Source organism: Lynx canadensis, chromosome D1 (assembly GCF_007474595.2).
Source record: "Lynx canadensis isolate LIC74 chromosome D1, mLynCan4.pri.v2, whole genome shotgun sequence".
Lineage (NCBI taxonomy): Eukaryota > Metazoa > Chordata > Mammalia > Carnivora > Felidae > Lynx > Lynx canadensis.
The window spans coordinates 44,787,663-44,802,999 of NC_044312.2; the positions used below are offsets into that span (position 1 = coordinate 44,787,663).

A 15,337-nucleotide genomic window follows, 5' to 3' on the forward strand; every position below is an offset into this window, starting at 1 on the left:
ATGAAGCAGTCCATGGTCAACTTCCAAATGAATCCACACAGGTATACTAACTTAAAGTTCCAGATGTTGCTGGGGCTCTCAGGTTGGTCCCATATACTACTTGAGTATCTCTGAAAGTGAACAGTATGAAGTGAGACATATAAAATGCATCATCTTATGACACAAACATTTGCCACACAAACAGAAATGAAAATTTGCTTCCAATTGTCCTGATTCTTAAAGTTGGAGAGTAAAGAGTTTCAATCAACATTTAATAAGTATTTATTGAACACTGTGAAAATTAATTAAGGGAAACCTTGCTGAAATGGAGTCTGGAGGTTTGGCACTGGAAGCTCTCATGCCCTACCACTAGTCCTCAATTGCTAATCCAACAAGAAAAGACAGACCTTGCACATGGATACTACTTGAGCTACTACTTTCCTATCCCAGCAGAAGGAAGAAAGACTCCCCCTGCCCTGCAGTAGTTCAGCCAATAAGAGACATTCACAGCTCAGCCAATGAGAAGCCACTATACTTCCAACTCCCAGTTTACTCCAATGGACTTTTTGTTTATGACAGCTCCTCCAATGTCCCCCTTTCCACTATAAAAGAATATTTCTTTCCTTTGCTATGCCGACTTGCTTATGGTTCTGTCATAGCTTGCTTGTCCTTGATTGCAGTTCTCTGCTATTCCCAAATAAGCCCATCTTTTGCTGGTAAAATAAATGGTAGGTTTTTTTTTTTTTTTTTGTTTATTTTTGAGAGAGAGAGAGAGAGAGAGAGAGCAAGTGAGGAAGGGGCAGAGAGAGAGGGAGACAGAGAATTCCAAGCAGGCTCTGCGCTGACAGCAGAAAGCCCTATGTGGGGCTCGAAGGGCTCAAACTCAAGAATGGTGAGATCATGACTGGAGTCAAAGCCAGACACTTAACCAATTGAGACACGCAGGCACCCCATTTTTTTAAGTTCAAATCACCCACTATGTGTTGGAAATACCATGGTGATCAAGACAGAGAAGTCCTCTGGAGCTTACATTCCAGTGGGGCAGAAACACAATAAACAAGAAAATTCAATAATTACAGGCAGTTTTAGGTGTCATGCAGAAAGAAACAGAAATAAAATTGAATAGCTGGAGAAGGCAACTTCAGACAGTGTGGTTAGAGGAGGCCTTTCTAAGAAGGTAAAATATTTATCAATGATAGTTTCATAAACAGTGAGTATGAGCAGCCATGTGAAAAAGTAGGTAAATTATTTCAGGCGCACAGGATAGCAAAGTGCAAATGTAATGAGGAGAGAGGAAATCTCGACGGTTTGAGGATCAAACAGAAAGCAAGAGTTCATTCCTGATACAGTGAGCGATTAGAGGAACAAAGAGATACGTAGTTCATGCAGGTCTTTCATGTAGGATTTCATTCAAAGATGATAACAAGGTAACCTCTTGGGAAGTATTCAGCTTCCCAATATTGAGAGTAACTTGATATGATTTACATTTAAATTAAAAAAAATCACAGTGTTGAGGGTAGTCTCAGTGTGATATGTTGGCAGATCAGATGGGGGGAGGGTGGGAAAAGGAAGAGTCAAGGATGATACTTAGGTTCCTGGCTTGTACCTTAAATTCAAGAAAAAATGGATGAAATTAGAAGTTAACCACAGTTGTTCAGCCAGAAATGATGGCATGTTGGACCAGAGTGATGCTGGTGGAAAGGGAGCAAAGTGGACAAACTGATTACATCTGATGGGTCTGTAGGGTTGCTCTTACTTTCTGTGACCCAGAGGGTAAGCCTGGTCTATCTGTAAAAATAATGCTTCTTCAAAATATCATTTCAAAAACTTGCTTAACAGAAGGAAACAGTGCAGTGAGAATGGGATCAAATAGTAGAGACTATGTCAGTAACTGAAAGTTCACACCTGCCTCAATGTGCGTCTTCTGTCCAGGTCTCTTGGAGAACCTTTCTTTGTCTTAATTTTATATCTGACTGCACCAATAAGTAGGCCAACCTTCATTTTTTTTTTTAATTCCATTCCAACAGTCTCACTAAAAACCAGAAAGTCTTCAGTTGGTTATCAGACTTATACTCACAAGCAGGATGACCACAGAAAAGTGACTTATCTTTTCAGAGCCCCATTTTCCTTATCTGTAAAGTGTGAGCAAAGATATCTATAAGACCACTAGCAGATTTATATAACATGTTAATGTATTGTGCAAGTTATAATAAACCTTTCAAATAGAAAGCAGAATAATTTTTTTAATTTTTATTTTTTTTTTTATTTTTTAAGTGTATTTATTTATTTTGAGAGAGAGAGAGAGAGAGAGAGAGAGAGAGCGCATGGGTGTGGGAGGGGCAGAGAGAAGGGGAGAGAGAGAATCCCAAGCAGGCTCCACACTGTCAGTGAAGAGCCTGATATGGGGCTCAAACACAAATTGTGAGATTATGACCTGAGCCAAAATCAAGAGTTACAGGCTTAACTCACTGAGCCACCCATGCACCCTTATAATTCTTTTTTAAAAATATATTCATTTTGACAGAGAGGGAGAGAGAGAGAGAGAGAGAGAGAGAGAGAGAGAGAGAGAGAGAGAAAGAGAAAATGCAAGTGGGGGAGGAGCAGAGAGAGAGGGAGAGAGAGAATACCAAGCAGGCTCCTTCCCATCAGCACAGTCTGATGTGGGGGCTCCATCTCACAGTCAGCAAGATCATGACCAAAGCTGAAATCAAGAGTTGGATGCTCAGCCAACTGAGGCACCCAGTCTCCCCAAAAGGGAGAAGTTTTATAAGAGAAATACATACAATAATAAATGCATAATAAATGTAAGTCAGATCTCCACAGAAATCTGTATTTACTTATTTAGTCTTCTCAAAACCCAGATGAGGCAGATAGGGAATACAATTATGCACATTTTATAGATGAGAAAACAAAGGCACAAGATGAAGTAAAAAAACTTCTTCAAGATTAAACAGCTGATGAGAGGCAGAGCCCAGTCTGCCCTCTCAAGCAGTGTGACTGGAGTCCTTGCTGATGCTTAAACCAGTGATTCTCCAACTGTAGCTATAGTAGGAATCCTGAAACGGGATTGTTAAAACACAGATTGCTGGGACCTACCCAGACATTTTCTGATTCAGTAGGTTATGAGGGAGGGGTCAGGAATGTGCTTTTCTTACAAATCCCAGGAAGATTTGGCAGCGACTGGTCCCATTGATCCTGGGACCATGCTTTGAGAACTACTTTAAAAAGGCTGCCTACTTATAATGATCTGAGCACCAAATTCTGGTTTGCATGTAAAATCAATTTCATTTCATATCATTTCAATATATGCCAAATTTTCAGGAATGAAACTTCTGGATAAATCAACAGAGGATAGTATTTTTTTTTTTTTTTTCTGCTGGGACTTGACCAAGAGTTATCTAGCATCAACATCAAGGTATGGGTTGAATGACCATCTGATGAGATATTTGTATTCTAACTCGCTGAAATTATCTCTGTTTTCAGAGAAAAGGCACCCATCACTTTTCCCGATTCTATAATTTTATGTAGAGACATAATGAGTATCTGAACGTCATATTCTGTTTTCCAGCACATTGATCCATGAGCATTTTAGATGATGAAATATATCTTTGCATTAGAAATTTACTTAAAACATCTTTCCATTTATTCCTTATATTAAATTTGGTATTTTAGTTTTCTTTTTTATTAAATGTATAAGTACCTTATATTGTATACATATTTCACTTCAGAATGGTAAAGGTCTCTATAAAATATGTTATAAAAATAAAACATAGGGCCTGATCAGTTTGAGAATCACATAATTTTCCTCCCTGCTAACGGAAAGAAGACCAGCACTTTATTTTGAGGGGGAATAGTTTGTAAATAGTAGATAATTGGAAACAAACTAAATTTAAAATCAAGTTATCTGAGGTTTATTTTTGAATCTCAGTAACAAGCATTGTGACATCTAGTGAGTTATTATGATCTCTGGATCTCTACTTTCCAATACTAAAATTAATCCATTAGACTAAAAGTTCTCCAAGATCCCCTTTTAGTTATCATTCAGTGAATAAAGACTATTTAAACTATCTTCACAATTAAGTATGCTACTTGATTATATCTATCAAAGAAATTTCCAACTGGATTGTTCAACTCTTCAATATTGACAACCTAGTAAAAGACTTCATGTTTTAACAAATAACACACTTTGGGGAAAATTCAGAAGGCAATGCTACTCTGTTGGTGTATCGTTAAGTGTGTTACTGTAATTACATGATGTCAACTTTTAATCTCAAGCATAGGGCTATGAAATCTAAAAGGCCACACCCTTGCCTTTGCAGTTTTTGCCTACATTAGAAAGCATACTCACTTCTGAGCTTTCAAGAGCAGTTCCTCTTGCCAAATTGAAATTGGCTTCCAGGCTTCGAAACCAAGATAAGGTTATACAGGGGAGAAAAAAAATTTCCTCTACCCTTCAAAGGTTCTCCTAGCTGGGATAAGAATTAAATCGACATGAAACAGATTAACAGGAGGAAATAAAATGTGATTTTGTACGTATGGGAACCCCACATACAATGATAAGTTCAAAGCCAGAAAGGCAAAATGAGGTATGGACTCCATCCTGAGCTGAGGAATAGGCTAGGGGCCTGGCACATCAAAGGAGAAGGGGACAATTCACAGGGCAATAAGAAGAAGAGTGGATATTTGGTAATTAGATCTTTGCCCTACCATGCAGATAGGTCAGTCAGATAAAATGTATCTCTGGTACTGAGTCTAATTCTGGAAAAGATCCTCAATTAGACTTTTCTAGGTAGTTGAGGGATAAAAAGTTTCTTTTCTTAAAAAAATTTTTTTAATGTTTATTTTATTTTATTTTTTGAGAGGCAGAGCATGAGCTGGGGAGGGGCAGACAGAAAGGGAGACACAGAATCCGAAGCCAGCTCCAGGCTCTGAGCTGTCAGACCCAGCCCCATGCAGTGCTTGAACCCAGGAATGTGAGATCATGACCTGAGTCAAAGTCAGACACTCAGCCGACTGTGCCACCCAGGCACCCCAAAAAGTTTCTCATGGCCAGGTAGGGCCTTGATTGCCTTCAGCTCAAAATAGTCCACATGCCTCAGTGGCATGTTTTGGGGAGACTTGCTCTGAACCCCCTCAGTTATTATGCATTTATTTTAAAACCCCAGGACAATTTCTGAGTGTGTGTGTGTGTGTGTGTGTGTGTGTGTGTGTTTTGTTTTTTTGTTTTTTTGAGAGAGAAAGAGCCAGAGAGAGAGTGGGAACATACACTAGTGGGGGGGGGGGGGGGTGGGGGGAGAGAGAGAGAGAATCCCAAGCATGCTCTGCATGCTGTCAGCATGGACCCTGATTTAGGGCCTGATCCAGGAACCTGATGGAAATCCATGACCTGAGCTGAAATCAAGAGTGGGATGCTTAAATGACTGAGCCACCCAGGTGCCCCAATTTCTGGGTGTTTTTAAGTCATAATCTAGGGAGACAAAGGTGAATAATGAGCATATTTATTTGTAACCACTGTGATGAGGGCAAAATACGTGTGCCCTAGAGGACAGGACACATAAAAGTCTATCTTGTTCATCACTTGCCCTTGATGCTGACACACGGCCTGACACCTAACAGGCTCTGTGTATAAAAGAAGCCCCAACTTCCACCAATAGTCAGGAAAAGTCACAGGAGCTCTCCCAGAAAAGGGTGATATTTAAGCCAAGAGGCACTTGGAAACAGTGTTACGTAATAATTATTGGCAGTCAGACTGGCACACTGGACCTGCTCATAAAACCAGCTTTCTCCTACCAGCTTCCTTCCTCACCCTGGGCAAGTTACTTCCTCTCTCTGGGCCTCCTGCTTTTCATCTGTAAAAGAAGGGGTGGAGGTCCACAATCTCTGACAGCTTTTGTGCATGTGTGTGAGTACTTGCCTTAACTAAATCCTATAAAGTTTGCAGGGGAAAAAAAAAAACAACTGATACACAAAAACCTGCAAGTTTGCACTCCAACTGAATTCTCTTGCGGATAATAAGTAAACAACGTTAACAGGAAACCAAACAAAACCAAGCAAAAAACTGCTGTGAAACTTTTGGCAAACGGAAGGAAGAGCAGTTCTCAAACAGCTGGGGTGCCTGGGGGTAGCAGGCAACATTTTCCCCAGTGGGTACAAAATAACTGAGTTGGTGAGGACAAACTGGGGAAGGGGAGGGAGTAAAAGAAAACTCCACTTGTTAGATCGCTTCCTCTCTGGGTCTTTTTCACACTTTCTGTCTATTCCCACCCCCACCCCCTCACCTCCGTTGTATGTCTGTCTCTTTCTGATCTGTAGTTGCTGCCTACCGCCGCACATTGTTCCCCCCCTCCCCCCGGGGTTACTTCTCATGGAACAAAGTCACTGTGGCTCTTAAATCCTATTTGGAGACGTCCCATGGTAATAGACCCTGTCCGCAGGTTCAAGCCAGGTTCAGGTGGAGCTGCGGCCAGGTGTGGAGCTGCGCGCACCCGGGAGCGCGGTACTGCGCCCGAGCGCCCCTCCCCCCGCCCCTGGGGCCCCAGACCCCGCCCCCGCCCCTTGCAGGCCGTGGGTTTCCGGCAGCTCAGGCTATTTTAAGGCGCGCGCTGGGCTGATCGCTTCGCTGTGAGCCCTCTGCTCTTCGGTGACGACTTCGTCCTTCTCCTCCCCTCTGGGGCCCCGCCAGCATGGGTCCCAGGCCCCAGTCGCTGCTCGCCGCCCTCCTGCTGCTCCTCGCCGTCGCTGGCCCCGCGTACTGCGACACACCTGCCAACTGCACCTACCCTGACCTGCTGGGCACCTGGGTCTTCCAGGTGGGCCCCGTTGGTTCTCGGAGCGAAGTCAACTGCTCGGTTATGGGTAAGCCGCGGCGCCCCGGCCTCTCCCCCTTCCCGCTTTGGCCCGGGACTCCTTCTTTGCCTTCCCGAGGTCTCTGCCCCCAGCGTCCACGCGGAGCGCCGAGACCCGAGGCCGGTGCTACTGGGAAGCCAGGATGGACTTGAGGCCCCTTGGGGTGCCTTTTCCCGCTCCAGGGCCGAGAAGCCCAAGCTGAGCGGCTGAGAACTTCTAATTGCACGTTTCCTTAGCCATTCCCGGGGCCTAAACACTTTTTCGAGAACTTTTTTCCCTTTTTAGTTTTTGGGTTTTGGTTTATTTGATTTGGAAGAGAGTTGAGACCGTGCAATCTTAGGATCTCACTGCCCAATCTGCATATTTCTTTAAAGCTGTGCCCATGAAAAATAAGCTCGAATACCGGAGAAAATAGCAAAAAAAGTTTTTTTTCCTTTTGTTAGCTTGTGGGAAAGAGCCTTTTTTTTTTGCCCAGAGTTTTTGACTTACACGTGTGTTGAAGCTACTAGTCCGAGAAAACTTTCGGTATTGGCTCTGCCCTTTTTCGTGTATTGCAGGGAGATAGATAAAAGTACTCCCTCACCCCCCCCCCCCGCCCATTCATTCTTTTTTACTTTCTTCTACTTCGTCGTCGTCTTTTTTTTTGGGGGGGGGGAATAACTCTTTAGTCAGTGATTATATTTGGGAATGTCCAGAGCCAAGCACAAAGTCTGGCTTATGGAAACCTCTGAAAGAAATGTCTCGTGTTAGAACACACTGGGATATTTCATTTGTCCTCAGAGAACATAGCTACCCTGAGGACAAAGAATTTAGAGAAGGGAGAAGAAAAAACACACAATCTCTGTCAAAAGAGGCACTCTTGTTCTGCCCAAACCCTTACCACCCTGTGGCATGCGCAGAGTGAGGGAAGCTCTCTGCCTCAATTTCCTTGTCTCAGCAGGAAAAGATTGCCAGGTCATTTGTTACTAAAACAGACCTATTCAACTATTCCAACTCCAGATGACTGTGTGGCATTTTGTAATCCTGGGCATTATAACCACCTTCAGTTTTAAAAGTTAATTTGAAGGTCCGAAGCAGAAGGAGAACTGTTCTGTCACATGCAGTCTCCTCTTTCCGAGTATTCATCTGAACCTGGAAAAACTAACGTGTGAAACCCCCAGATGGACACAGCAGAACCCTTTCAGACAACCTCTGCTTATAAATCGTGCCTTTGACTTTAATCTAGTAAAGACACATGTAGATCCGAGCTGTTATCTTCTGAAGGTTGAAAGCTTAGTTCCTATTGGCACAAACTAGCTTTATAGGATAGAAACCTTGAGTTTGCCTAACAGCGTGGAAGGATTCAGATTATGAGGTTCTGAACTGCTAGAGCCATTGAGAAGGACACCCCATTTCTTCCCTAAAGAGATCATTTCCTTTGTCCTTGTGATATGATAGCAGATCTTTTATATTTTACATTTTCCATTTTTTGACTACCATTTCGTATTCTACCCATTTTTGGCTGTCATTTGAAACATCCCTAATCCTCCTTTTCTTCAGTGTTTGGATGCTCTGGGAAGGTAGGGCTGTACTTTTGGGGGACTCTCTGCCTGGTGGGCCACTGGACATATTTCTGTCTTTTGAGCCTTCACTTCACTGGTTTTCCCGAGACACCTGTGGGAGTGTACAGGATGGAGACTCTGATATCTTCACAAGCCAGACTGGTCCAAATCCGGTGGCATGAAAGGAAAGCAGCTTAAAAATCATGGAAATTCTAGAGATTTCCCTGCCATTTGCCGTCCAAATAATTTTCCTCTGTTGTGCATTATTATTTATTTATTTATTTTTAGGACCACCAGAAAAAAAGGTAGTAGTGCACCTTAAGAAGTTGGATACAGCATATGATGATTTTGGCAATGCCGGCCATTTTACCATCATTTACAATCAAGGCTTCGAGATTGTGTTGAATGACTACAAGTGGTTTGCCTTTTTTAAGGTTAGTTTTGTTGGGAACGCATTTGTATTTTCAGTGATTTGATATCTGAAGCTTCTTCTAATCAGACTCTCAGAATTTTAATTTTAGATTAAGAAGATAACCAGAATTGACACCATTTTTCCCAAGAGATATTAGATGGTGTAATTTTGTCACTTTATTTAAAATTGTGAATTCAGTAAATTAAAAAGAGCTGTGTTTGAATATGTACAACCCATCTGTATTGAAATTTACATTTCGGTAAGTATGACTAAATTTATTTATTACTACACCTTTACTTTTAAATGTTGCCTTAGTCACTTGGCTCTGTACTGAATGTGTAGGAAAGATATGGGCATTATAAATTTCTTTTTCTTGGAATTATTATCCTATCCCAGCATTGCTTGTTGACTCTGAAAAATTGATGACACATTCCTCAACTTAATAATCATGGATGGGTTATGTCCCAATACACCCATTGTAAATGGAAAATGTGTTTGATTCCTATCAGACATCATGGCTTAGCCTGCCCTACCTTGAACATGCTCAGAACACCTAAATTGGCCTCTAGCAAAATCATCTAACACAGTCTATTTTATAGTGTGTTGACTATTTCATTGAATTAATTGAATACTGTAATAAAAGGGAGAAACAGAATGGTTGTAAGTGTATCACTGGTCCATCCTTGTGATCGTGGGGCTGACTGCTACTGTTCCAACATCACAGGAATGTTTCCTACTGCATAGTGCTAGCCTAGGAAAAAATCAAAATTCAAAGTCCAGTTTCTACTGAACGTGTATAGCTTTTACACCATATGTATGTGTGTAGCTTACCAAAGATGGTAAGTTGGACCACCGTAAAGTCCAGGACTATCTGTGTTATAATGTACTAGATGTATTAATGTGAATAACTGCCTTTAGTGAGCTGAGACAGAGATAGAGAGCGTGAGTTATGCCTTGGGCTGAAGTAAAATGTAGCTCCGCCAGTCCAACCTGTGTTCTTCTTTCACTGGGGAAGAAGCATTGTCCATTCTTGTTCTTGTATTTTAACACCTTGCTTCCCGTTGCATACATAAGCTGAGGTATAATAGCTTATTTAGCACAGATTTCAGTCCATCCCAGATAACTTTCTGAAGTTGGAACTTTTCCTGTTGGCAGAGTATTAACTGCTGTAAGTGAATTGAGGACACAAGCCTGAGACTCGCTGTTTCTTACTATAAATAGAGTATAAACAAAAACAGACTTGCATGGAGTAGGGTTTACAACTTTTGGAACATCTGGTAAGAGTTGGCCAATTACAGGGATCTGTGGGAAAGTGGGGAATGAATCTGTTTAGGATGATGAAAGACAGGGGACTAACAAAAGAGTCACCTCTGAATTTATTGTGATTTTTCTAACCTGGCTTGTGATTTAATCACTGGGCTATGGTGCTACATCTGAGCCAAGTATATTTCTTAGAATAACAACTTTCCTTTTTTTTTTTTTTTTCCTTAACCTTGAGAATCCCTCTTTAACATGAATAAAGGGAAGAGAGACCAAGAGGAAAAAATTATCCCCCTCGCCTGTATTAGCTGGTTTGATACTCAGAACTGATCTATCCTTTCTGATCTATCCAGTTGAGAGCCAGCTGGTCATGTTTTTTAGTTGGAACCCATGCTTGACCATTTATGAAACGTTTTAATATCACCCCTGGATACTATGTATTTAAAAAAATAGTATCTATATGAATTTTTAAAATTGTGATACATAGGTGGTAAGCATAATTCACTCTGAATATAATTCTTGGTCTGCTTATTCATGAGCCTAGGGCTTTGCAGACTCCTTGTCGGTACTCTGCTATAGCCCTTCAAAAGTTCTTTGCCTTTGAGGTGAGAACCATTTGCCTATGGAATCGATGTACAAGGAAAGACCTATTCAAGCTAGTTGTTGACTATGTACTCTACCCGCCTCCCCCTTGTCCTTTTTTGCCTGACACTTGGTAGACACTTAGTTGGTAATTTGTTTAAATACTGAAAATGAATCCATGAAGTGGAATTCACTTGAGAAATAGGAGGTTGAAGTATAAGATGGGAAGTTGCATACAAATAGATGAGTAAGTAAAATAGTTTTACCCATTTGGGTTAGAAAAGTTTTCTTTCTTCCCTTCTGTAGAATGGGAGAAACTGTTGGGCAAACTTCTAAAGTCAGCATTTAATTGCCTGAGCGATAACTAGAAATAGATCTGAGCAGTTTCCTTTTATTAATATTTTTCCATCAGTTTGTCTGCTCTCAGCTTAAATAAGAGTCCAAAGCTGGTAGGTACAGAGGGGACAGCTGGTGGCTGGAGGAGGAATCAGAATGCCTTTTTGTATTTCCCTTGAAATTACAGTGTAAGCACATTGGGTATTTTTCCATAACCTCAGAATGTTAAGTCATGGGTCAGTAGAGAGCCACTTCATAAAGTCAAATAAGGTTTTAAGTGTACTCAACCACAAGTGGGAAGAATCAATACATACACTGTTGTTGGGTAGACCCCTACTTAATCACAGGCTTCTGGATGGCATTCTCTGATTAGGAGCAAGAATAGGAAGAGTGTTCTTGCATTAACTGATTTCAGTATATTTTTTGAAGTGCTTTTTTAAACAGAACCATTATCAGGGCTGTGTTTTCCTGCTGAGAAATCAGTCACTCTGACTGGTCAATAGTTAAGTTTTGTGATAGGATCATAATTTTAATAAACAGAGTAGAATATACATAAGATACTTGGTTTTAAAATTTCTCTTAAGCTAATCAAGCAGTTCTAGATAAACATGTTTTGCAGAGTGAAAGAATCTATGATCTTTTGGCAAATCCAAGTGACTTTTGGCAAATCCAAGAGTAATGGGGAGCTGAGTTTTAAATTTAACAAAAATTATAGAGTGGAATTGACTGTAGATAATAGGAAAGGCAAATATTTTTGGTGACACTGGCTAACACAAAAAGCTTGCTGGATTTTTACCATAAGTATCGGCATTTCCTGCAGAAGTACCAAATTAGGTGTCTAACTCAAGAAAAACGCAAACGTCTTTTTTTAATAAGATTTTTTTTTTTTTTTTTTTTTAATTTTTTTTTTTTTACTCTTTATTTTTTATTTTTGAGACAGAGACAGAGCATGAACAGGGGAGGGGCAGAGAGAGAGAGGGAGACACAGAATCTGAAAGAGGCTCCAGGCTCTGAGCTGTCAGTACAGAGCCCAACACAGGGCTCGAACCCACGAACTGTGAGATCATGACCTGAGCCGAAGTCAGACACTTAACCGACTGAGCCACCCAGGCACCCAATAAGATTTCTTTTATTTTTTTTTTAAGTTTATTTTAAGAGAGAGGAGGGGAGAGCAAGTGTGTGTGAGCAGGGAAAGGGCAGAGAGTGCGCGAGAGAAAATCTCAACCAGGCTCTGTGTAAGTGCAGAGCCCCATATGGGGCTTGATCCCATGAACCATGAGATAATGACCTGAGCTGAAATCAAGAGTCAGCTGCTTAACCATCTGAGCCACCCAAGCACCCCAACCAAAAACCTGTTAATGTCACAGAGCTTTGGTCATTTATTCTACAGACTTAGAAAATATATTTTATATGAAAATTTATTTTTGAAAAGGTAGAATTATCAAGATGTAAGCAGTATTTGTTATTTAGAGTGTCTCATGTAAACTACAACGTAGTGTTCAACCTACCACTGTTAAAGAAATACCTGACATTTTTGCCATGAATATCTACTATCTATATGTTCTTAGTCTGCAAATCAATTGGATTTCCAGATCTCTATGTTGACTCATACCAGGCCCTACCACTTGTTTCCTTTTGTCCTTTTCAGATATGCCTTCATTAGATTACATATATGCATTAGATTGTTTCTTGTTGTTGTTAGTGTTTGTTGAACAGGTGATACATGTAGGATATTGTTAGCTCTGTTCCACGCAGCCCAGTAGAGCTGACAGCTCCCACATCATTCTCCCTGCATTCCAACTTTGAAGCAATTGTGATACCACTACTGTTGGTAGGAATTTGCTTTATTTAGTTCTCAAGCCTCCCCTGGAAGGTGGGCATTTTTCATAATCTAAGTTTTTGTAAGCTGTTTCTTTTCCCCCCTTGGTTTTAACTGCTTGAGAAATTGGGAGTGAAGTGGGGATAATCTGTTGTTGAATAGGACTTCAAGCTAGATAAAAAGCTTGGAAGGAAATAAATCTGGACACTGAATTTTCATTCCTGGATAGTTTGAACTTGATAGGAAGCACTAGGTATATATTCTTAAAAGGTATATTTTTCTACTCCCCTTCCTGCATACATTCAATTATCTGAAACGTTATGGGGAGTTATAATCTCAGATGTATTTAGGGCTCACCTGGGCAGATACCTAAGCATTTGAAATGACTGTAATGTAAAACAATAAGGAGTAATAAGATCAATGGAAAAATGGAAACTGTCTTAGAGGCATTCATACTCAGTTTTTTAAAAAAACAGTGTACTGGCCAAAGTAAATGACAGGACTATCTGCAGGCTAGTTTCTAAGAGTTATCAAATTTAATAGCATTACCATTGGCTTATAATTGGTATGCCCAACAAATTTGTATACCTTCAAAGTACCTGCAGATCAAAAGCAGCCAACCTCTTTTTTTTTTTTTTTTTTAAATTTGTGTGTGTGAGAGAGCGAGAGAGAGAATATCTTAAGCAGGCTCTGCTCCATGCTTAGTGCAGAGTGTGATGTGGGGCTCAATCCCATGACCCTGGGTTCATGACCTGGGCCAAAATCAAAAGTCTGATGCTCAACCAACTGAGCCACTCTGGTGCCCCAAAAGCAGCCAACCTCTTATGTGAAAACAGAATATAACAAAACAGGATGTTAAATAATGGCTGACTATGTGTTGGGTGGATAAGTGATTTTTTTTATGCTTTTATGTACTTTATTTTTTATCATCACGTGTAAAGCTCCTCTGTACCGCATCTTCTCTAATGGCACAGAGGAAGGAAGTCCTATGAGCGAAACTGAGTTCCAAAGAAAACCCTCGAGTTAAATAACCTTTTCCTGCTTCCCATTTCACTTTCTCTGAGGCTGCAAAAAAGGAACAGTAGAGCAGGAACTCAGACTTCATTTTGAAGATTAAGCCACTCACGGGTGGAGAAGATGTGTTGAAGAGAAACTAGTCTTCTGACTGAAAATTTTATTTTAGGACTGGCAAGCAAACCTTATTGATCTAATTGCGTTTTTGTTTGCAACCCACTAGTCTTGGTAGAACTTGAAGCTAAAAAAGACTTCCATGGTTCGTTCTTTCTTCTTTTTTTTTTTTTTTTAAGTTTATTTATTTTGAGAGACCACTGGGGAGGGGCAGAGAGAGAGAGAGAGAAAGAAAAGAAAGAAAGAGAAAGAAAGAAAAGAAAGAAAGAAAGAATGAATCTCAAGCAGGCTCTGCACTGTCCGCATAGGGCTTGATGTGAAGCTCAAACTCACAGAACTGAGATCATGACCTGAGCCAAAACCAAGAGTCAGATGCTTAACTGACTAAGCCACCCAAGCGCCCCTTCCATGGGTATTTCTATATCAGGTTGGCTCTTGAAACAAGAGTGGTATGTTGGGAAATCCATACCAGGGAATTTATTTGCACATTTTGTGTGCTAGTGACTTGTAAATTTCAAGCTTGTCACATCAGCCAGAAATGTCAATCATGTTTCTACAGTTAAGAATTTGGGAATCTTGTAATGTTTTTTTTTGTTTGTTTTTGTTTTTTTGTTTGTTTTTTTACTGTGCTTTCTGGGTTCATTTTTAAGATCTAACAGTTTAGCTTTTAGAATACTTGTTTTTAGCCTAATTTACTTGTTTTAGTATAGGTTTAGCATACTGAGATCCAGATGTTGTCTTTTTTTTTTTTTTTTTTAATTTTAACAACTTGAGATTTACTCTTGAGTATTTCATTTTATGGGAAGAATCAGAAGTTTAACAATCCAAGCCTAGTTTTGTTTTCTTTTTCATGGTGATGCTTAATTGTAACATAATGACTTAGTTTACCATTGTGAACTCTTCATAGGATGTCACTGATTTTATCAGTCAGTTGTTCATGCAGCTGGGAACTGTCAGGGTACATGATTTGAGACATCTGAGGAACAAACTGGGTGAGCTCCACTGAAATTTTTAACTTACTAAAGAGCCAGCTTCCCTCCTCCGTGGTGGCTTATGCAAATTACTATTTGTTTATTCATCTGGGAAAGGGAGATGAAGACTGGAGAGATTAGGGTTTTCTTATACATTTCTTGCTTGAGCCTGCTTCTTGCTTTGCTACTTCTTACCTGCCTGCACTATTTTATGTGAGTGATCTTTCACTTTAGTTTATTCTGTTTGCAACACATCGAATTGGTTGTCGCAAGTATGATGCTCATAACATAAGCAGACATGAACCCAAAAAGGTAGAGACCCAGTTAAGAAAAAGTTAGCTCACAGTCACTTCACTTATTTGAAGTAGTTACACTGCCTCAGGTTGCTCATTTTTTTCCTATAAAGACTCCAGAGGGAACCATGTGAAGCTATGGCATATTAGGTCTGTTTTCTAGTAGAGAG

General features: G+C 40.4%; 1 protein-coding gene across 2 annotated transcripts in view; it reads left to right on the forward strand.

The window, feature by feature from the left end:
* Positions 1-6,605: 6,605 nt before the first annotated feature.
* The window catches only part of CTSC (cathepsin C), a 40,606-nt gene continuing 31,874 nt past the window's right edge, over positions 6,606-15,337 (forward strand). The window contains exons 1-3 of one of the 2 annotated variants that reach the window (XM_030330738.1): positions 6,606-6,834; positions 8,655-8,800; positions 14,811-14,895. In XM_030330738.1, coding sequence (XP_030186598.1) covers positions 6,663-6,834; positions 8,655-8,800; positions 14,811-14,895 — 403 coding nt within the window. In that variant the 5' untranslated portion in view covers positions 6,606-6,662. The remainder of the gene's footprint in view (positions 6,835-8,654; positions 8,801-14,810; positions 14,896-15,337) is intronic. The other variant, XM_030330737.2, reaches the window with a different exon arrangement.